General features: G+C 45.0%; 1 protein-coding gene across 3 annotated transcripts in view; it reads right to left on the minus strand.

Annotated features, from left to right (window-relative positions):
* Nucleotides 1-671: 671 nt before the first annotated feature.
* LOC115478696 (allantoinase, mitochondrial-like) overlaps nt 672-23,583 on the minus strand; it is a 153,237-nt gene continuing 130,325 nt past the window's right edge. For 2 of the 3 annotated variants that reach the window (XM_030216220.1, XM_030216221.1), the window contains exons 10-12: nt 8,384-8,556; nt 5,748-5,780; nt 672-1,848 (exon numbers count right to left, since the gene is read on the minus strand). In XM_030216220.1, coding sequence (XP_030072080.1) covers nt 1,687-1,848; nt 5,748-5,780; nt 8,384-8,556 — 368 coding nt within the window. In that variant the 3' untranslated portion in view covers nt 672-1,686. The remainder of the gene's footprint in view (nt 1,849-5,747; nt 5,781-8,383; nt 8,557-23,583) is intronic. The other variant, XM_030216222.1, reaches the window with a different exon arrangement.

Raw genomic sequence — 23,583 nt, forward strand, 5'->3', positions numbered from 1 at the left:
CCCTAAGTGACTTGCCTGGGCTCACACAGAGCTGCAGAGGGAATTGAATGCAACACTATGCTACACTAACCATTAGGCCATTCCTCCACTCATCACTATCAGTGGCCTCTCTAGACAGAATATTTGGAGTAGCAACAGGGGGCATGCTAGGTATAGAGGGAGGGCAAGCCAAAGTGACATTTCCACACATCATGCCCATCACATCAAACAACCCCTCCCCCAACCCCTATTTTTAAATTAGCAAAATAAGACACTGAGTTTTTCTTTTTGCAAATCTCAGTCCTAGCCAGAGAGACTTTGTTTTAGTTTCCTTTTCACTAGCTGAAGCAGTGGGTTTAGGCCTAAAGAAATGTTAAACCACAGTCTGACTTGTGTAAACCTCTTGTTTAATTTATCAGTTATTATACTATTGTATATTGCTTACCCAACCTATTTCTCTGTACAAATCTATGCATTTTTAAATGGTTTTGTTTTAATGCTTTATGCTTTAAGGGAGTAATTCTATAAATATGTGCTTGTAATTGGATGTCCAGAGTGCACCTGATAGTAACCTATTCTGTAAAGGATCATAGATGCCAACTTTCCTTTATAGAATACTAGATATGCATTTATTTATCTATTTTGACATTCATCCTGAACATACTTGAGTTCAATGTGGCTAACAGTAAATAAACAACAAACAAGGTTTACAAAGCAATAAACAAAATATCAAATATAGACCATTGATGGCCAGTTGCAATCTAAGATAGAAACCTTTCAAAGAGGAGAGTTTTTAGTCTTTTACGAAATACCAAGAAACCAGGCTGACCCTTGATTGCCATTGGCAGTGAATTCTACCACTTAGCACCTGGTATAAAAAGTCAGCAGAGTGAACTGACTTATAACGCATCCTCCTGCAATCTGGAAGGTGAAGTCTAAGGTAGTCCCTAGAACTAGAGGTTATATTTTGCAGGGGAATAGTTATTAAGGGCTGCATGTAATCCAGCATCATGCCACATATTTGAAAAACAAAAACACATAATTAAAATAATCCGGCTATAATGGGCAACCAATGCAACTTGATAATAATGGAGTATTTTGGGCCATTTGTAGCCTTTTTAGGATACCTTCCTTACATCCAGAATCACGCCAGCCATAGAGCTGGTTTAATTGTGTACACCTCAGTTCTAGTGACACACATGTAACTTACAATATTCTGTAAGTTAAACATGTAACTCTGTGTCCCACCCATGCTCTACCCAGACAGGAAAGTTAGAGCGGAGCTAGGAGCCTGAAGTTGTACCAGAATCTAGTTGCTGCCAGCAGGATACCATGAGTAGGTAAGCTGGGGCTCTGAAGGTTATAATTATCTGCTTGGAACAGAACATTGAGGTACCAACACTACATCTGTTTGTTTGTTCCAATGGATTTTATTTAAAGAGATGCAAAGAAGGAAATTATAGAGAACAGATTTTGAAAGTAGGTCTGGTTAAGGATAGAGTGTGGCATTTGAATCGTGTTCTCTGAAGTTTAATTTGCTATTAGGATGACTTAATGAGTGACTACTGTTGAATACTGCTAGTTTAGAATAGAATTCTCATCTGTCATCTCTCCATTTTCTCTCAGATGCAGGAAATGTCTGTTTTTCTTTTAATCCCATTTTCACAGGGCTCCCAGGCTGTTCAGAAAAGCTTTGACTCTTTGTTATTAGTAGTAAGGAGCAGTATTTTCCTCAGCTTTTGTTTGCTGGATCAAAAGTAGCTCGCCTTGTGGTTTTGGTGAAAACTTCCGTTCCTGATAAACAAGGCGACCTCGTACAATGGTGGCAAAAACCTCCCCATGAAGACGAAAATTCAGATATGGTGTCAGCTGGTGCCAAAAACAAACACAGAAGTCAAATATTCAGAGTGGACAATGTTGGTTTTTCACTTTTCTTCATTACAAAATGAAAACATCTTTTTTTGTTCTTGCTTTCCCAGTTCACTTTTAGCCACTGTCGGAACCCGCCCCAGATCCACTAAACTGCTGCGTTTGGCACCTAACTCTTACATTTCAGGAAATCCAGACTGCCCCAATTTGACTGCCCCTATCAGACTAACTATTCATGTGTCCTTTAGATTGTAAGCTCTTTGAGCAGGGACTGTCCTTCTATGTTAAATTGTACAGCGCTGCGTAACCCTAGTAGCGCTTTAGAAATGTTAAGTAGTAGTAATAGTGATGGGAAAAGAGAAGAGAGGATGAATGTCAAGAACCAAGATTAAATGAGCCTTGATTAAATGCCATCAGGTGTTCATCCCTCGTGAGTCTGCATTCTTGTCCATCTATAGCTCAACCATGGCAAGTGACAGCTCTTGGTAGGAGAGTACAAACTGCAGTTCTCTTTGGAATCCAGCATACATCATAACCTCTACACATATGTTCTACAATTGTGAATGGCTGGGATTCACCCAATTCCTACCTCCTCACCTTAGTGTACTGTGTGTTTGTAAATGCTGATTGTGGTCAGCTAAATTAGTCCTGGATATTCAGGCCATGTGTGGGCACTGACATTGAATATTTGAGGCTAAATGATGCTGCGCTGACCGCCAGAGCTTATGCGGGACCCAGACAATGTTGTGTCCAGAATAAGACAATTATGCAGGTCCCAGCTGAATATCAGCCAAGACCCGCATAACCTTTTTTAAAAATTCCTGACCTCCTTGAGCCCCCAAAGCAACCTGACTCCATCCCTCTCCTGCCCCCAGCATGACACCATTCTTAACCCCCGAATATTCCCCCAACCTCCCCTGTGGTCTAGATAGTCCCCCCCCCAGGTCCTACCTGTAGACCTGGTGGTTAAGTGGGGAGTGATAGAGGTAGGAATAAAGCCCACTTGCTCCTGCCCCTTTTGTCTGCCTTCTGAAAATTGTTGCCTCTACATCTTGCAACAGCTTGCAGTACTTGTGAAACTCACAATAACTTTGCAAACAGTGCATACTCTTTCGAAAGAGTACACACTCTTACCCCTGAATTCTACATATGGTGCAAAAAGTTTGGTGCCAAAATTTCAACACGGATCAAAGGTGAACACATAAATAAATTGTTTAGCAAGCCAATTAACATCAGTTAATTGATGTTAAGAATCATTGAAGTTAATAGATAATAATTTAGATTTACTACTTATTTGCCTTTGCACTATTCCATAAATAAATAAATAAACCCTGGGCACCCAAATCCCATAGCACATAACCCAAGAGGGAGGGGCATGGGCCGGTCAGGGGCATCCTGAGGAAATTGGTGCAGTGTTATGGAATAAGGGGGTCTCTGTACCCAACTTTGATGCTGGGAATTACACCATGTTTCAGCAAGTATAAGTCTTGTACCCAGAGTTGGGAACAGAAATCTGCATTAAGCACTATTCTGTAAAAGCTGTACACCCTTAACAGAATTGTGCTTAGTGCCAATCTTTTCCAGTACCCAGATTTCAGTGCCATTGATAGAATCCGGCCCTTAATGACGTTGCTTCCTTATTGAGAAAATGGCCAAACCCCACAAATAAAATGGTCCGATATTTAGCAAGCGGTAGGCAGCGTTGGGCCATTTCCAGTGACCAGCACCGGATAGCCAGGGCTTTTATAACTGCTAAAAAATTAACTGGTTATGCGCATATTCAGTGCTAACTGGTTAACGTTTTAGTGGCTAAAGATAGGCCTGCTATTTATGTGTCCTATTTTAACCGCTGTTAAAATGTCACATGATGTGGAGGGGCATAATCGAACGCGAACGCCTATCTCCATGGGCGTCTATATCTGAAAACGGGTACGTGAAGAGGAGGGACAGACCGTATTTTTGGGAAAAATGGATGTCCATCTTTTTTTCGATAATACGGTTTGTATGGACCAAATCCCATGGATTTGTTCGTTTCTGAGCTGGGCGTTTGTTTTTTTTAGCGATAATGGAAACTAAACCAGCCAGCTCAAAAACTTCTTAATCCGAGCCATTTGGTCATGGGAGGGGCCAGGATTCGTAGTACACTGGCCCCCCTGACATGCCAGGACACCAAATGGGCACCCTAGAGGTCAGTGCGGTGGACTTCCGAAACAGCTGCCACATGCATAGCTCCCTACCACGGGTGCTGAGCCCCCAACCCCCTCCCCCAAAACCCACTACCCACAAATGTACAACACTACCATAGCTCTTAGGGGTGAAGGGGGCACCTACATGTGAGTACAGTGGGTTTTGGAGGCCTCCCATTTACCAGTACAAGTGTTACAGGTAGGGGAGATGGGCCTGGGTCCGCCTGCCTGAAGTGCACTGCGGTACCCACTAAAAGTGCTCCAGGCCTCTAGGACTTGTTGCTGCTGTAGAACCCTGGCACACCAGTTGACACCTGAAGACTAATGTCTCCGAAAACATCCTTTATTGGAATAAGCACGTTTACTCACAGTAAACTGCAGATCAGAGGTTGTGCCCCACTGGCAAAGAGTCTCCCTGGTACTGAGATTAGCAGTAGGTCAGAGCTGGCAGAATGCTGTACAATGCCCACTTTCAGTAACGTGGGTAACACATGAAAGGGAGCTAAAACTGGCTTACAAAAATGGCCACTACCTCATGGACTACCGGAAACAAAACAGGGCACACTCTGACCCAGTAAGCAGAGGGAAAAGCACCATGGGAGTAGAGCCTACCAACTACCAACACCGTGAGCATTTAACACAAGCTAGTGGAATCACGGAGCCCAATACCCTACACCCACCACAATGCATTGCTGATGTGACTCTGCAGTGCGCATAACAGAAAAGGTGTCACACTCACCCGAGAGCCACATCAGAACCAGGGAAAGGCTGTCAGAGGATAGAACACATTCTGCTGTCATGGAGGTGGGTGCGGCATTTGAGGCTGGCATACAGGCTGGCAAAAAAAGTTTGTAAATTGGGTTTTTTTTGGTGGGAGGGGGTTAGTGACCACTGGGGGAGTCAGGGGATGTCATCCCCGATTCCCTCCGGTGGTCATCTGGTCAGTTGGGGCACTTTTTGGGGACTTGGACCTGAAAAAAAGGGTCCAAATAAAGCAGCCCAAATTTTCGTCAAAGACGCCCTTCTTGTTTCAATTATCAGCTAAAGACGCCCATCTCTCCTCTGCCGATAACCACGCCCCAGTCCCACCTTCACCATGCCTCCGACATGCCCCCATCCACTTTGTTCGTTCCTGCGACGAAGTGCAGTTGAAGATTACCAAAATCGGCTTTCGATTATACTGATTTGTTCGCCCACGGGAGAAAGACGCCCATCTCCCGATTTGGGTCGAAATATGGGAGTCTTTCTCTTTCGAAAATAAGCTGGATAGCCAGTTAGTGACTAGCTGCTAACTGCAGATACTTAGCAGGAGATAACCTGTTATCTCCCACTGAATATCCACAGATAGGTGCCAGTATGCTATTTCGATGGTCAGTGGCCATGTCTGGCCAGTTAAATAGCTTGAATATCGGGGGGAATGTTTCTATAAATAACATGGAAAAGAACACAAAATGGCATTATTCTGGCTGCCCATCCCTACTACTTACATGTAGCTGTCCATGGATGTGTGTGGGAACCTATTATCAATGTATTCTGTAATTGGAGCTTAAAAAGTCTAGAGGAAAGTAATCTTGTATCAGCAAGAAGTCAATGAAGACTAGGGAATCATAGACAAAACCATGAGGAAGACAGTAATGAAGAGAGAGAGGTGAAAATGAACAGAGAAACAAGAAGGCAAAGATTAAGGTAAAATAAATAAATATTGTATAGTACCTTGTTTTTATGGTGAACTATTTGTTCTTGCACCTGAAAAACAGTAATATAAATTGGCTGTTCTGTGATTTATCTTGTAGCATCTTTCATTCACATTCTTTCCAATAATCCTCCAATTAATCTTCAACTAGAAACAGGCCATTAACTAGCTTATTTCATTCACAGAATTTAGCATTTTGGCAGTGGCGTAGCAAGGGCGGGGCGGTGGGGGCGGTCCGCCCCGGGTGTCAGCAGAGAGGGGGGTGCTCCACCTCTCCCGCTGCTCGCTCCTCTGGCAACCCCCCGCACCAGCCCTTTAAAAAGAAATCTCCGACGCGGTAGCGAAGCGCAGCACCTCGTGTCTGCGACTGCAAGCAAAAGAAGTGGATCATCTCATTGGGCCTTCCCTCACCTGCCCCACCCTCCTCTGACGCAACTTCCTATTTCCGCAAGGGCGGGACAGTGAGGGAAGGCCCAATGAGAGACGATCCACTTCTTTTACATGCAGACACGAGGTGCTGCGCTTCTCTATCGCGTCGGAGATTTCTTTTTAAAGACCGGGTGGCAGGGAGAAGACGAGGCAGGGTGAGGGTGGGAGGGACTCGGATGGCAGAAGGGACTGGGTGGAGGACAGATGGGGTGAGGGTGAGGGTGGGGGGACTCGGATGGCAGAAGGGACTGAGTGGGGGACAGATGGGGTGAGAGGGACTCAGATGGCAGAAGGGACCGGGTGGGGGACAGATGGGGTGAGAGGGACTCAGATGGCAGAAGGGACTGGGTGGGGGACAGATAGGGTGGGGGGACTGGATGGCAGAAGGGACTGGGTGGGGGACAGATGGGGTGAGAGGGGACTCGGATGGCAGAAGGGACTGGGAGGGGGATAGATAGGGCGGGGGGACTCGGATGGCAGAAGGGACTGGGTGGGGGACAGATGGGGGGGGGGGACTTGGATGGCAGAAGGACTGGGTGGGGACAGATGGGGTGAGAGGGACTCGGATGGCAGAAGGGACTGGGTGGGGGACAGATGGGGTGAGGGGGACTCGGATGGCAGAAGGGACTGGGTGGGGGACAGATGGGAGAAGGGGCATGGAGCTGGAACTGGGGTTTGAAAAGTGGGCAGGAGGGAGAATAGGGTCATGCCTGGGGCAGGGATAGGTGGGAGAATCAATGGATCTGGAACTAGGGGCAGCCACAGGTGGGATAATGGGGCTGAAACTGGGAGTCAAAAAGAGGGGGCAGTGAGAGAGGGGGAATAGATCCTGGATGGAAGGGAGAGTGAGAGGGAGGGCAGACCCTGAATGGATGGGAGAGGGAGAGGGAGGGCAAATGGTGGATCGAAGGAGCAGAGAGAAAGGGCAGACAGTGGATAGAAGGGAGTGAAAGAGCAGACAGTGGATGGAAGGGGGCAGAGATAGAGGGCAGATGCTAGATGGAAAGGAGAGAGAGAGGGCAGATGCTAGAAGAAAAGGAGAGAGAGCGGGCAGACAGTGGATGGAAGGGGCAGGGAGAGAGGGCAGACATTGTATGGAGGGGACAGGAGAGAGAGAGCAGACACAGGATGGCAGGGAGAGAGAGAAGGCAGATGCTGGATGGAAGGAAGACAGTGAAAAGAAGATGAGGAAAGCAGAAACCAGAGACAACAAACTGTAAATAAAATATATATTTTTATTTTTTTTGCTTTAGGATAAAGTAGTATTGTAGCTGTGTTAATAAATGCTTATAAATAGAACATGGAAATAAGGTAAGCTTTATTGGACTAATTTTAATACATTTTGACTAACTTTTGAAGAACAAAACCCCCTTCCTCAGGTCAGGATAGGATACTGTAACAGCACTATACTGTATTGATCTGAGGAAGGAGGTTTTGGCCTCTGAAAGCTAAATGTATTAGTCCAATAAAATGATATTATTTTATTTTCTATTTTTGTTTTATTTCTATTTGTTAATTTTTAAAGTGATTGGTATTTGTTGGTTTTTTCAAATTTACATCTGCTGTCTTTATATTTCGCACAGTACTTGGGGACATTTTCTCTTTCTGTGGTGTTGCATTGTATGCTCAGTCTGGCCTCTTGGGGGTTCAGTTTAATGTTTGTCTAAATAGAAAGTTTATGATTACTTATTCTATAGTGGTTTAGGGTGTATCTGTGTGTGAAAAAGACATGGCTCTCAGTTGGCATTCACTATGCAGGATCAACGATCTGTACTATTCTGTCTGGTTTCGTTTTACAATAGGTGAATTGATGTTGTAGTGCTCACTGTAGTATTTAAAATGGTTTCCTTTTCCTTATGTGACTCGTAGAAATTACTGCTTATGGTATGGTAGAATTGCTCTAGAGATCCTGAGTGTTTTGTATTCTTGATATGCCTAGTACTGGATTTTGGAGGGGGGTGTTAAAAAATGACCAGCCCCGGGTGTCAACTACCCTAGCTACGCCACTACATTTTGGTAAGATTACTCGACTTTCATCTCCCTTTCTTCCCTACACTTAAATATGGTTTATAATACAGTGCAGTACAATGCACTCTGGGGTGAAGAGTACTAAGACTTTCTGAATTATCATTTGATCTGTTACTAGTTTCATAAACACTTTAGTCTTGGATACCATCCATTTGGCTGGCACTTACTGTATATTCCAGTCACACCTAATTCCAGTTACCTCAAACACTTTGTCTGGATCCCAGATCACCATGTCAGCATCCCATCCTGGCTGCAATGACCCCTTGCGCTCTATCAACTTGCATAGCTTGGCTGTGTTTTTGCACATCAGCTGGACCAGATCATGGATGGTGAATCCTCTTTGTTTTGCTGCAGTCCAGAAGAGTGGAAGCCCTGTAATTAGGAATGAAATATAAAGAAAATTTAATAGGGCTTACATACTATTAGCTAGTAATGAACAATTCTGGGCTGAAATCTGTATAAGTGGGATATGGTCTCATCCAATTATAGATCTCTTCCCAGATCCAGGCACTCCTCTTTGATTACACTACATGCATTCTCCTGGATTCTATATATGGCACCCAAATTTGGGACATACCCAAGACATATGCACAATTTAATTGAGTAACAAGCCCTTAACTATCAATAATTGGATGTTAACAACCAGTTATTGGAGTTAATTGGAACTCATTCTGGCTGTGCACTGTAGGGGTTATGTTTAAATCTTTTTTATTAATAATAACAGAACATAAATTTCATAGTGACATTCCACAAAGCTCATGCACCATATTTACTTCCTATCCCTAACATATCCCCTAACTCCTCTCCTCTCCCCTTCTACTTCGTTCTAACCCTCCCCTCTACCCCCCCCCCCCCCAAATTGAACAGGACACAAATACAGCAAAAATATAGTATTACATATTCAATATCTGGCTTCTAGATTCAGAGGGCATTGTACTCAGGAATGGGCTCCATCTGTCCATAAAAAGTTCAAACTCTTGGTGAGGCTTCTCTCTAGCCTGTAATCGTTCCATTCTCATCAAGGTTATCATCTGAGTTCTCCATATCTGTATTGAGGGACCTTTTACTTCAAGCCAGTCGATCAAAATCGTTTTCTTTGCCATCATAATGGCTCTTTTCACAAATGCTAGATAACCTTTAGATCCAGGTCGGCTAATCTCTGGTTTGCCGAACAACAGCAGTGGCGAGCATCTCCATTTTGCTTTCCACAAACGCTCTATTTGACTGAGTAAGTTTGACCAAAACCGGGCAACTCTCGGACAGTTCCAGAACATATGTCCTAAAGTTGCTCCGCTCCCTTTATATTTAGGGCAGGCTCCATCAGGGGACAATCCCATATGGAAAGCTCTTCGGGGTGGGACATAGAGCCGTAGCGCAAATCGATACTGGAGCTCCCATTGATCAGCCCAGGTAGTCACCTGTCTCAGAGTTAGAACGTGTTCCTGAAAAACATGAGCTGGTAACTGTATTGACAGGTCTTTCTCTCAGTCTTTAGCATATTTGGCATAGTCTAATTCCAATTTAGTATCCTTAATGTGCCTATGATGGTAGAGCAACGGCACCTTCTGCTGAGAGTTTAGGGAGAGCGCTGAGGGTAACTCCTCCTGTACATCTTCTGCTAATGCCTCCCAGGGAAGACTGGATACATAGTGTCTTATTTGCCAGTAAAACAGTTGGTCTTTTGGCCCTAACAGTTGTGACTCTTGCAAGGTTGTGTAGGATTGTAGTTTCCCCTCTTCTGTTATAATTTGCTGTAGAAAGGTAACTCCTCGCTCTTTCCATCTGCTAAATATTCTATAGATAAGTCCTGGTGGGAAAGCTGGGTTACCACACAACGGCAACAGAGGGGTTACTTTATGGGAGAAATGATGAAGTTTGCAGATCCACCGCCAAGCTTTTTGGGCCGTAGGTAGTATATGAGATGCCTCCAATATTGGCGAGATTTTACATTTTAGACCATGCAGTAGGCTACTAAAGTGGTATGGTCTAAACAACTCCAGCTCGATCTTGGTTGCCGAAAAGTCTGTAGTGCCTCTAAACCAGTCGTTTAAATGTCTCATGGCACTTGCTACAGTAAGTGATCTGATGTTTAATAAGCCCAATCCTCCATATTCTTTTGGAGTGCAGACCATAGCAAGAGGCAATCTCGGCCTCTTACCCCGCCACAGGAATTTTGCCAGCGCTGAGTTCAATTTCTTCTCATCTGCACCTTTCAAGTACAATGGCAGCATTTGGAACACATACAGCCAGCATGGTACTATCATCATGTTATACAGGCCTATTCGCCCTATAAGTGAAATGGGCAGCGCCTGCCATTGTGTCAGTTTTGTTATTGACTCTGAGAGCAAGGGCTGAATATTGAAGTCATAAAGCTTAGTCAGGTCTTGTGGAATCCGCACCCCTAAGTATTTAGTCTCTATCCCCGTTTTCAACTGGTTTCCCTCCACCTTCCACTTTCCCACTCCCAGAGGGTACACTTGAATAATAGAGGATTTCTGCAGGTTTATCTTAAATCCTGAGATATCCCCAAAACATGTAGTTCTCTGAATCAAGGTTCGCACTGAGTTCTCTGGGTTGGTTGTCACTATCAACAGATCATCGGCAAAGGCCATCACCTTAACCCTCTCTCCTCCCACTTCTACACCTGTTATTCCCTCCTCTCTAATCAGGGTCCTTAGGAGAGGCTCGACAGCTAACAAAAATAATGCTGGGGATAGAGGACAACCTTGTCTGGTCCCCCGCAGGATGGGAAACTGCGGGGTGCGCACTCCATTAACCAATACCGCAGCTGTCGGGTGTGCATATAAAGTTTGAATGGCTTGGCAGGCCCACCCCTGTATCCCTGTGTATTGAAGTGCTGCAAATAAATACTCCCAATTTACGCTGTCAAAAGCTTTTTCAGCATCTAGGCTGATCAGTGCTGCTTTTATCTGTTTTTGTTGACAGTGCCCTATGGCGAGTAATAAGCGTCGGACATTCACTACTGAGTGGCGGTTGCGAACGAACCCTGCCTGTTCAGATCCCACCAGGCGGGGAATATATAGGTGTAATCTATTTGACAGCAACTTAGCAAGTATCTTAATGTCTACGTTTATTAAGGAGATTGGCCTGGATGAGTCTGCGTATGTTTCTGGTTTCCCTGGTTTTAAAATTAAAGTAATCAAAGCTTCATTTGCGTGCGGCGGAAAGCTTTGTCGTGTCACCGCATCTTCAAGAAAATCTTGAAGGGCTCCTATTACTGAGGGTCCCATTAACTTATAGAACTCGCCAGTGTACCCATCAGGGCCTGGAGCGGAATGCGAAGGCAAAGATTTGATAATTGCTTGCAACTCTTTTCCTGTTATGGGTCTTTCTAACTCACTCGCCTCCTCTTTAGTCAGTTGAGTCATGCCTGCCTTACGAAAATATGCCTGCATTTCGCTCAGGTCCGGGGTTTGCCCTTGTTTATACATTGTACTAAAAAAGTTTTGGAAGACCTGGGCCACCTTCTCCCTCTTATATTGAGATATTCCTTCTTCGTCCTTTACCACTGTGATTACACGTGTTCCACCTCTGTGTTTAACTAGTCGGGCTAAAAGAGTCCCTGTCTTGTTCCCGAACCTCTTGAGATTATATTTCCTGAGAACTAGTGCTTTTGAGGCTCTCTCTTGAAGTAATGTGTTTAATGCTATTTGAGCCACCTGCATTTGTTCCTTACTTTGATTGCTAGGGGCCTGAATAAATCTGCGTTTCGCCTTTTGGAATTTTTTTTCCATGTTTATAATGGCCCCTGTCATTCTTCGCTCCCGTCCAGTTACGTATGCAATTACATCGCCCCTGAGAACTGCTTTTGCCGCTTGCCAAAATATGGCAGGACGGTTCTTATACTCATTATTAAATTTTTCATATTCTGCCCATCTTCCCTGCAAGAATTTCCTGAAATCTGAATTCGTTGCTAGGTAGGATGGGAAGCGCCAGCCCGCAGTATTATGATCACTATCTGGGATCTTTAGGTCGGCCCAGACCATTGCATGGTCCGAAATTTCTTCTGGGCCAATTTCCACTGCCTCTATTTGCGAAAATATCTTCCTGTCAATTAATATGTAATCTATCCTTGAATATGCGCCGTGTGCTCTAGATAAATGTGTGAAGTCCCGCCCTTCCGGATGTAATGTCCTCTATGCATCTACTACACTAAGCTCCTGCATAAAATGGTGTAATGCTCTCGCTTGTGGCCCCCCTCGCGCTGCGTGTCTTGGTATTGAACAGTCTAATAGGGGGTCTGCCACTAAGTTAAGATCTCCCAGTAATATTACAGGTAAGGATTTGTAAAGTAGACATGTGCGAGTTATGCGATCATAGAATGTCTCAGTGGTGTGCTGGTAAATTTTTAACAACAGGCTCTCTCTCCGGTCCACCTCGGTGCCCCCCCCCCCCCCCCGTCCACCCCTGCGCCCCCCCCAAAATTGCAGAGCTGGCTATAGCCGTGGGGGGGGGGGGGGGGGGGCAATGCATTACTCTCTCCAGGAAAAAAAATTAAATGATCCCAGGTTCCAATCTAATTCATGTTTAATGTCGGATAAAATGCCATAAATAAGTAAATAAATATAAACTTTTAATGTTGAGCACCTGATTCTCAAAGTGAACATATTCCAAACACTATAATGAAAATAAAATGAGTTTTTTTCTACCTTTGTTGTCTGGTGACTGTTTTTCTGATCATGCTGGCCCAGTATCCGATTCTGCTGCTATCTGGCCTCTTAACTCCGTTTCTAGGGCTTCCTTTCCATTTATTTCTTTCCTCCTTTCTTCTTCATTTCTGGTCCTCAGCTTCTGCCTATCTTCTTCATCCATGTGCAGTTTTTCTCCTCTCTTCCTTTTCCCTCATCTCATCTCCTTCCTCACTCTTCTCTCCCCTCCATCCATGTCCAGCATTTCTTCTCTCTCCCCTCCTCTCCCCTGCATGCACCCATACCCAGCGACCCTCCTCTGCCCTGCCCTGCATGAACCCAGATGTCCAGCAGTGACCCTCCTCTCCCCTGCCCTGCATGCACCCATGTCCAGCAGTGTACCCTCCTCTCCCCTGCCTTGCATGCACCCAGATGTCCAGCAGTGACCCTTCTCTCCCCTGCATGCACCCATGTCCAGCAGTGACCCTCCTTTCCCCTGCCCTGCATGCACCCATACCCAGCGACCCTCCTCTGCCCTGCCCTGCATGCACCCATGTCCAGCAGTGTACCCTCCTCTCCCCTGCCCTGCATGCACCCATACACAGCGACCCCCTCCACCCATGTCCAGCAGCGACTCCCTTTTTCCCCCTGCCACCCCCTCCCAAGTTGTATCACAAATTCTTCTCCTCCTTCCCTCCCTCCCGATCCGGTCCCTCACCGCCCGCTTGTTTTTTGAATTCTTCGGAGCAGGCACTCTTGCCTGCCCGCTTCCAGCGCTGACTGTCCTCCCTTGCTGATTCGCTATTCAAAATGGCCGCCGAGACTTCGGCCGAAGTCTCGCGAGGCCGCCTCTGGAAGTCTCGGCGGCCATTTTTAAAGCACGAATCGGCAAGGGAGGACAGTCAGCACTGGAAGTGGGCAGGCAAGACTGCCTGCCCCGAAGAATTAAAAAAAAACAAGCAGGCGGTGAGGCGGATCCGGAGGGAGGGAGGAGAGCCAGAGCCGGCTCGCTATTTTCAACAACCGGCTCGCAAGCCGGAAGAAAATTTAACAACCGGCTCTTGCGAGCCGGTGCGAGCCGGCTCCAGCACACCACTGGAATGTCTTATCATATATGTTTGGTCCATACACCGCTACCACTAGGTATTCTTTATGGTGTAACCACAGATGTATTATCACAAACCTGCCTTGGGGATCTTTGTCCACCAGTTGTGATTTAGCCGCTAGTCCTTTCCTAAGCAGGATAGCTACACCTCTTTTCCTCCCTTCGGCCGATGCTGAATGTACTTCACCCACCCAACCTTGCTTCAGTTTTTGATGTTCCTCTGGGGACAAGCGGGTTTCTTGTAAGCAGACCACATCTGCTTTGTGCCTCTTCAAGGCAGTGAGAATATTAGTTCGTTTTATTGGCGTAGAGACTCCCCCCACGTTCTATGTCAAGAACCTTGTGACTGTGTTTCTAGCCATAAGATGTATTTGGTAGTTCCTTATAACAGTCGTGTATATCATTTGGAGACCCTGGCTCCCAGCTCACCCGGGTCCTCCTACTTCTCTCACTATGGTCGCCCTCTGTTGCTTGTTCCCTTTCGTAAATAACAATCCCCCTCTGAATACTCTGTCGCACTTTCCCATCTTCATTTAAGTCCCCTCCCTGTAACAATACCTCCCTGATCCTGCCCAACAAACAGTCCTCCCCCCCTACCCACCCTCCCTCCCTCCCCCCATACCTTCTTCCTTCCCCTTCCATTGACCCCACACTGTCGTCCCCGTATGTCGGTTAGGAGAGAGAAGGTCTAAAGATGGCGGGCTCTATCTCCCCCCCTTAACTGTGTTAATCAAACATTTCTTTACAACTTATCTGCTATTAACTTCTTTTCATACATACTGACATTAACTTGAACTCCATCTGACATGACTGATTAGTCTACAGATTTATCAGCCGAGTCGGCCTCCGTGTAAGATTTTACCCCTTTGTGTGGAAGACCATCAACCTCGTCCTGGGCTCGCTGCGTTGTCATATTTTAATCCAGTTTGCGCTTCTTCTGGAGTTGTAAAGGTTCTCCAGGACCCCTCTATTTGCACCTTCAGCAGCGCTGGGTACAAGAGAAGAAAGCGCTGCTTGCTTTCCACCAGCCTTCTGCAGATGGGGCCAAAGGCTCTTCTTCTCTCTTGTACCGCAAAAGAATAGTCCTGGAACACCTTTATTGGTGATCCCTCGAATTCCATAGTGTCCCATTTTTGCCGGGCCCCTCGCAGTATTTCCTCTTTATGGATAAAGTTATGAATTTTGACAATCACTATTCTCAGCCTGGTTCTTGTGTTATTCTGCTTTCCCAGATGATGTGCTCGTTCCAAACAGAGCGGTCCTGCGCTGTCCGAGAGCGCGAATTCATTCTTTAGCTAGCGCTCTAATTGGGTAAGTAAGGAGCGGTCCGGGATTGATTCTGGGACTCCTATTATTCGGAGGTTCGACCTCCTAGATCTGTTCTCCAGATCGTCCACTTGTTGGGTTAAGGCGCCTAGCTCCCGCTGCAATTCCTTAACCACAGTTTCTCTGGCCGTCTCAGCGTCCTCGATATCCGACACCCGCACCTCTAATTCCCCAGTTCTACGAACTGTCTCATCGAGGCGGGTTTCCATCCCAGCCAGCTGGTCAGATAATTTGCTGAATTGCGGTGCCAGCGCGGTCTGTATCACCTCCGTGAGCTGTTGCAGTTGATCGGCATTAAATGTTGTAGCGGCCTCTGGCTTCGGACTCGCCGCCATCTTGCCTTCTCCCTGGCCGCGTTTTTCAGGCTCCTTTTTTACAGTTCTGTTCGGCATTGTTCTGCTTTCCCGCACTACAAAGGGGTCCATAAACGTTAAGTCTATGCAATTCTTGAGGTTCTTCCCGGTAATTCGTCGCTATAACGGGGTTGTGGGAGAGGGTGGCCCGAGAGAGATTAGAAGCACGTTTTCTTCCCTCTCAATCCATCACGTGACCCCGCACTGTAGGGGTTATTTATAGACCTCACCTTTGCTGGTCTGAGGCCTGGTTATGCCGTGAACCATCTTTTCTGACCATCTTTTATGAATACAAAATCTATTCTGCAGTTCTTCCTGGCAGAATTGTGCTGGTTGGCCTCTTTCAAGGACATGTTGTTTTCTTGCTCTGGCCCTACAGTTTATCTCCTGTGTAGGAACTGTGTAGGAAAAAGTTTCACAGAGAAATGTCTCCAGTATCTTATGTGAAATTGTGTAGGAGAGTTTTGCATTGCAAGACATGACTGAAGTAATGCTAGTTGTTTATCTCATTAACGAGACTACTACTGAAGCCCAAAGCCTCATTGCAATGACCATATGTAACCTGATGAACAGACGTATATGGTTCATGATTGGTCCCTGATTGTCACCTGGGGACCCAGTGGGCTGTACCAGTGCTGGACTTGGGAGAAGGAATGAAAGGAACAAAGGAGAAGAGAATAAGTTCAGATGATGTACACATCTTTCCAAGGAGAGGGACTGATTTGCAAGCACACCTGTGAACTGTAATTCTTTGTGCTAAGTGCAGCACAAGGCCAAGTTCAGAACTTTGTGGCTCCCCAAAGACTGAGTATCTAGCTTCTTTGCAGTGCAAGAATTCATCAGATTATAACCTGATATCAGGAGGGTTCATAGAAGATTCTGCTAGAACCCTGAAGAGGAGCCAATTCATCACCCATCTGGACGCTGAAGTTGCGGACCACAAAGGTGAGAGAAAGGGTTATTCCTTTATGGGTAACCAGTTTGTGGTCTTTGCCTGTGAAGGACAGGTTTTGCTCAGGCACATGGTCATTAGCCTAACTTAGCTGCTAAGTTGATAATTTCTTCTTAGGATAATATTGTAGTTGTGTAATCACACACACACACACACACACACACACACACACACACAAAACACCCAGGGAAAATCTGCTACAGTACAAAGAAAAAAAAGCCACTGACAGAATCCCCCTTATAGTGACATACAACCCAGAGCTGGAAAAATTAAGAAAATCATAAAAGATCTGCAGCCTCTACCCCAGGAGAATGAATTACTGAAAGAGATATTCCCATCCCCACCAGTGCTGGCTTTCCGACAGCCACCCAACTTAAAACACAAGCTAATCAGAAGTAAGCTCCCAACACAGACTCAAAAAGAAGTGAATGGCACACATCCTTGCAATATATCCAGCTGCAAGCTATGCCAAAAGATTTCATAGGACTCCACAGTCATTCACAAAGGAAAAATATTCAACATAAAGGAATCCTTTACATGTTCATCTTCCAATGTGGTATACATCATTCAGTGTAAAAAATGTGACGAAGGATGCTATATTGGAGAAACAAAGCCAAATGCTAAAGACAAGATTTAATTTACATAGACATCACACGAAAAATGCCAGTGCCAGCCAGTATTCCACTCCTGTGGGGCAGCACTTTACAAAACCAGAACACTGTACCAGTGATTTCATAGTAAGAATCCTGAAAGGTAACTTTAAAACAATACAGGAATGTAAGACCTATGAAGTCAGAATGATTAAATATTTTGACACCCACCAGACAGGACCTAACAAAGATCTGGGTTTTCTAGCCCATTATAAACCATAAAGTTGTATTGCTCTGTTTGTCACCCTCCTCTCACCTATCCACCCCCATCCTGTTAGACTGTCACTGAAATGCTTTGATGTTTCACTTATATATACTGTCATCTCCCAACACTTGCTTATTTCCGATCTGACGAAGAAGGGCAACCTTCGAAAGCTAATCAAGAAATGTATTAGTTATGTCCAATAAAAAAGGTATCATCTTATTTTCATGTTTTATTTTGTTTTATTTCTATTGATTATCCATAACAAGAAAAGGGAAATAGACCTGTTGCAAAGGCAACCCAGGAAAGTTTCCCAGGTCCTTATAAAGGAGATGGCTGATGATGTCACACTGGGTAATGAGGCTTGGAGGCAGAGAGACCAAAGCGAGGCTTGGCTTCAGAGACACCAAAGCGAGGCTTGGCTATCAGGAACATCAACAGCAGGAAAAAAAGTCTGGAGAGGTCATAAAGCCAGAAACAGAGAATCAGAAGGTCTGCACATAAAGGCGCGGCCACAGCCATGACACCAAGGCCCCCTTTTACTGTAGAAATGGCCATGCGGCAGGTGAAGCACTTACCATGTGGCCATTTTGGTGGAGGGAGCATAGAAATGGCACATGCTGGGGGAGGGAACTACTGCTGGACTGCTGTGGTAGCCCAGTGGTACATCCAGTTTAGTGAGTGGTAAGCTCACATTGGGCTTTTGTTGCTTAGTAAAAGACTCCCTGAGTGATTACCTGTCTCTAGTAGTGCCTACAGCGCCATTCTATAAGGCATGGCATCTAATTCTACTAGTGTTTAATTCAAAAAGAGGTGTGGACATAGGCATCTCAGGGGCATTCTTAAAAGTTGTGTATATCGTTATAGAATATGGCCTCAGCACGCCTAACTTGGGCACCAGCATTTACACTAGGTTTCATCAGGCATAAGACTAGCTCCTAAAGTTAGGTGCAGGAATCAGCAGTAAGTCTGGCACGTTTTATAAAATCGCACTTAGTGCCTTTTGTTTCAGCATAAGATTTTGAGTGCCAGTTGCTGAATCTGGTCAATTATTGGCAAAGTGGCATATGGGAACCTCACCTTCCACAGACCCCATTCCAGTTTCTTAATGGCATGATCTACATGTCTCCCCATGGTAGCTTCTCTTTTTCTCCCCTTTCAGGCTCTATCCAAGTATCTCTCAAAAGCTCTGACAGTATGGGTACAGCAGCCATATCAATTCCTTATGGGGACAGTGTTGGGCTTAGGGATTGGGAAGAAAATACTAAAGTACTCCACTTCAATAATTAGCACTTTAATGAAAGACAAATGCGCAGTTATCATCCATGTGCAACACATGGCTCCACAGGAACTCTGCCTATCAAACCTCTCACACCATCATTCATACACATACATCCAAACACATTTTTAATGGCACTTTTACCATCTATTATTACATAATTTTTTTTTAAATTTCCCAATATATCACCACATAAAGTGAATATGCAATCGGCATTATTTAACATTAGGAAACAAAAATGATAAGTATATATCTTTACAGCCCATTTGTCCACAAGTTAAAGAAATTTGATTCCAAGATTAAGGAAATTAAAAAAGAAAAAAAATACAAAAATTAATAATCAATAGATGCTTCCTCTGGTTCAGACCCCAGCCTGCTAAATTAGGGAAGGTTTACTATATTCACATCAACTCTTGCTTCAATAAACTCTTTCAACTGTTTTGGATCTACAAACTGAAAATGTTTACCCTCAAGCATCACATTACAAAAACAAGGCAAAAACAAGGCAATCGCAAAACAAAATTTGCTCCCAATGCCACCACCCTGGGGCGAAGTTCCAAAAAGGCCCTTCGTCTCATCTGTGTAGGCCGTGAGAGATCTGGAAAGATACGGACCTTTGAGCCCAAAAACAGATTTTCTAAGTGTCTCAACGAAAGCCGTAGTACGGCATTCCTATCAGGCTCCAACGCGAAAGTGGCAAGCAGAGTTAACCTCTGAGTAACTATTTCTAATGAGCTTTCTAGGACTGAGGTAAGATTCATTCCCTCCCCTATTACGGGGGGGGGTTTCCCACCACCACTCCAGTACTCCCGATGTAATAAGCCCGTGTAATGGGAGGGAGTGAGTCCTTGTCCATTCCCAGGATGTCCACCAAGTATTTTTTAACCATCTCCAAAGGAGAAATTAACGGCGATTTGGGAAAATTAAGAAACCTAAGGTTAAGTCTTTTAGTCTGATTTTCAAGGTATTCAAGTCGTTTATGTAGGAAATTATTGTCTTTAACCAAAGCTGTTTCTATAGATCCCATTTCTTGAATTTTAATATCCACACGTTCCAATTTCTGGGTTTGCTATGCAGTCACTTGTGCTTGAAGCAGGTCAGCCTCAGAAAGAACTTCAATATCAGAAGAATTCTGCTTTAAAGTAGTTTGCATAGAGGTTTGGATATTGTAAACCATGTCCCATAGTGACTCCAGCGTCACAATTGCTGGTCTAATCACTCCACTAGCCACAGGAGGAGATTGAGATAGACTATCAGCCTGAGCTAACTTGGAAACAATAGCTTGAGGCAATACCTTTGAAGCCTGTTGTAGTAATGTTTCCAGAAGTTGAGAATCTATCTCCGTTGCTGCAGTCACACCCTCAGACAGGACCAGCTGAGCCACTTCGGCGTCTGTCTCTGTTTGAACAGCCAGCAACTCTCTTCCAGGCTGGGGAGGTGCAATTCGCTCCACAGGGCTCAAGGAAGCCCCGTTTACACTCTCAATCAACTCCAAAGGGCCGAGAGCTGCAGTGGGGGTCGAAGTTCCCTGAGGACCCGGTTGCTGCCTGGGAAATTGCAGGGTTGTTTGTTTCATCGTCGAGGAGGTCACAGGAACCGAGGGAAATTCCTTTACCTTCCCCCTCCGCTTCCCCATGGTTAACGAGGCTACAGAGGCACCGAGAGAAACTCACAAACACAGCAGCCTCCAGGAGCAAACACAGGTGCGTCTATTCACAGCGCCATCTTGGGACCATCTATTATTACATAATTTGACTTTCTGTAGTAAATACATCGCAAAAAGACTTGCCCTACTATATGTACCCAATAGCCATCATACACTTTATCAATGTACGCAGCCACAAATAAAGTCAATAGTTCAAAGAATTATATCAGTAACTGATGGTAAGCAATCAGCCTTATCCCACTGGAGGCAGATCAATTATTTCAGTCTATGAATGAAACTCAGCTCTCCAGATGAATGAATGTAGTGCCAGGCTTGAAACCAGCTTCCAATGGAAACCACTTCACATAATCATTCCAATTATGTCAACTGCCTCTAGATCCTCAACCATTACCATCCTAAACCATTGCTTCCCTCTTCCCCCTCAGATGACATTTCTGGGCAGGCAACACCCACTCCGGTGAAACTCCAGAAGACATGCTGTCTCACAGGCATCCCTAATGTGGTACTCATGGTGGCTCCACTGCTGTTGTCCCAAGCCTCTACCATCTCTGCCCATTGTGGTGGAACAGGTTGGCGGATGGCTAGTGGAAGGCAATGATCATCACACTTCTGGAGGATGTCCATATAGACTTTTCAGACAGTGGCCCTCCTTAGGCCAGATATTCTTGGAATGGAAAAGATGGGATCCTCCCAATAGGTGGTGAGCCACAGGAATAAAACTGGGAGCCTGCTAGACTCCACGTCTTGTTATCACTCCTGACTCCTCACATCCCTCTGCCTCTCAAGCCAGTTGTTATTCCATTTCCCACCATAGGCTTGGCTCGCTCCCAATTTGGGTCATTTAGAGGTACAATAATCGTTGTGGTCCTGATAGAGCTTTCAGAGGGAAGGGTTGGCCCCTCCCTTGTACTCACCTTGCTGGTCCTGTTGTGTCATGTTCATCTGTGTATGTGTCTGAATGCAGGGATGAGTGCAGGAATGTGACTACCTATGTGAGTGCTGGAGGGCAGCTACTAAAATTAGAAGTGATCTCCATCATAAAGATAGGGGTCCACTTATATATTTTAACCAATGAAAGACATATATTAAAATATTTAAATATTAAATATTGAAGTTCAAATACATACGGGGGGGTCTTTTACTAAAGCATAGCTCGAGTTATCTGCATCAGGGTCCATAGGAATAAAATGGGTCCTGATGCAGATAACTCGAGCTAAGCTTTAGTAAAAGACCCCCACAATGAAGAAGGAAAGAGTCTCAAAACCCCATCTACAGCAAAACCTTCAGCTCCCAGACTAGAAAGGGTAATAACTTAACTGGGTTAAAAAAAAAACCCTCCTCATGTTAATTTGTAAATTTTTATAAATATTTTACACATTTTTCTTCAACCATCTCTGCAAGTCACTATTTTAATAAAGAACTACGTTTAGAATTGCTGTGAAACAGTTACAAGAAAACTCTTTTGTTTATAGAAACTTATCTGAATAGAAGGCAAAGAAGGAGTGCTTTATTAAAAGGTAAAATTATGCCTTACCTGCTGATAATTTTCTTTCCTTTTGTAGCAGCAGATGAATCCAAGACTAGTGGGTTGTGTCTATCTACAAGCAGGTGAACATAGAGATTACAAAGCTGAAAGCAGTGATACCAGACAGACAGCTCTTCCTTCACCTCAGTACATGTCTCATCACCAAGCAGATACAGACAAGAAACCAGGAAGCCTTCCTCACCAACCATACAAAACAGAAACTCGTCAGTCTGACTTAAGAGAAACCATGACTGTGATGGAGTCCTCTTCAGTGGTTTCTGTTCTCTTTCCTCTTCTCCTTTTTTTTTTTGGAAACTAAAGACCAGGACAAGAACAGACAGGCAAAACTAGCTGCGACTGACAAAGGGAGGGATCTTGGATTAATCTGCTGCTACTAAAGGAAAGAAAATTATCAGCAGGAAGAGCATAATTTTACCTTCCATAGTGTATGCAGCAGATGAATCCAAGACTAGTGGGATGTACCAAAGCAATCCCTAAGTAGGGTGGGAAGTCGCCGCTCCCCAAGGTAGCATCGGAATAGTGAAAACACACCTGTTCTGATCAAAAGGTAGATAGCAATCTCATGAAACGAGCCTACAATGCCACCGGCGGGATGGAACCTTTCTAAAATATCCACAAAGTATCTGCAATCCAACGAGAAAAAAATCAGATCACACCAGAGGCTGCAGTCCCACAGCAAGAACCAGCGACAAAGACAAAGTGAAGATCTGAACGCTGAAAAACATGCAACGTCTGTGAATACAGGAGAACCCTCTGAACATCCAGAAGATGAAGCGCCATGTACTCTGCATGAAAATCCCCCTCCCGAATGAAGGGAAGAAAGATAGGCTGAAAAAGAAAAGCCAAACCAGAGCCGGAAAGGAAAGAAGGAACCGAAAGCAAGATCACTCTGGACTCAGCAAATTGCAGAAAAAACAGCTCGGCATGGCTGCACTAAAAATTCAGACACTCTGCATGCCGAAGAATTGGTGACAAAGAACACTGTTTGTAAGTTCCTATGCGAAGCATTCTGCAAAGGAACAAAATGAGTCCGAAGCAATGCTTGGTAGACAAGGAGCCCCAAACTAGACTCAGAGAATACGAACGAGGTTTCAGGATGAACAAGGTTAGAGCAGCGGATGAGCAAAGCACTCTGCAAGAAATGCACCACCTCCAAGTGCAAGGCCAGGCCAGGCCCTTCTGCAACCCATCCTGCAGAAAGAAATCAATCACTGAGGAACAGATGCCCGCAATGAAGACCAAGCATGGGCCAAAACCAGCTTCAAAAAATCGTCAACACCCGAGAATACGCAGTTGAAGTGAACCATGGACCACATACAAGATTGCAACAGAACAGTAACTATTGTGTCTAAAGAACTCTGGTCCTCAGAGTCGGCCTTTCAAAAAACCAGGCCGTAAGACCAAAGCGAGAGGGATCATCCACTGAGGAACAGACCCAGAAGGAAGAGCCTGGAATCAAGTGGGATCCAAATCGAAGGTGCCACCAGAAGCAGTACCATATCCATATACCAGGGGCACCATGGTTAATCCGGAGCTACCAGAATGACTCAAGCCTGGTGGCGAGCGATCCAAAATAAACTCGGTCGCAGAGAGACCACAGAGGAAACACTATTGAAGAACGTCCTCCAGCTAAGGAAGCAATTGAACAACCAGCCCTGCCAAATCGCCCTC

This window comes from Microcaecilia unicolor, chromosome 10 (genome assembly GCF_901765095.1).
Source record: "Microcaecilia unicolor chromosome 10, aMicUni1.1, whole genome shotgun sequence".
Lineage (NCBI taxonomy): Eukaryota > Metazoa > Chordata > Amphibia > Gymnophiona > Siphonopidae > Microcaecilia > Microcaecilia unicolor.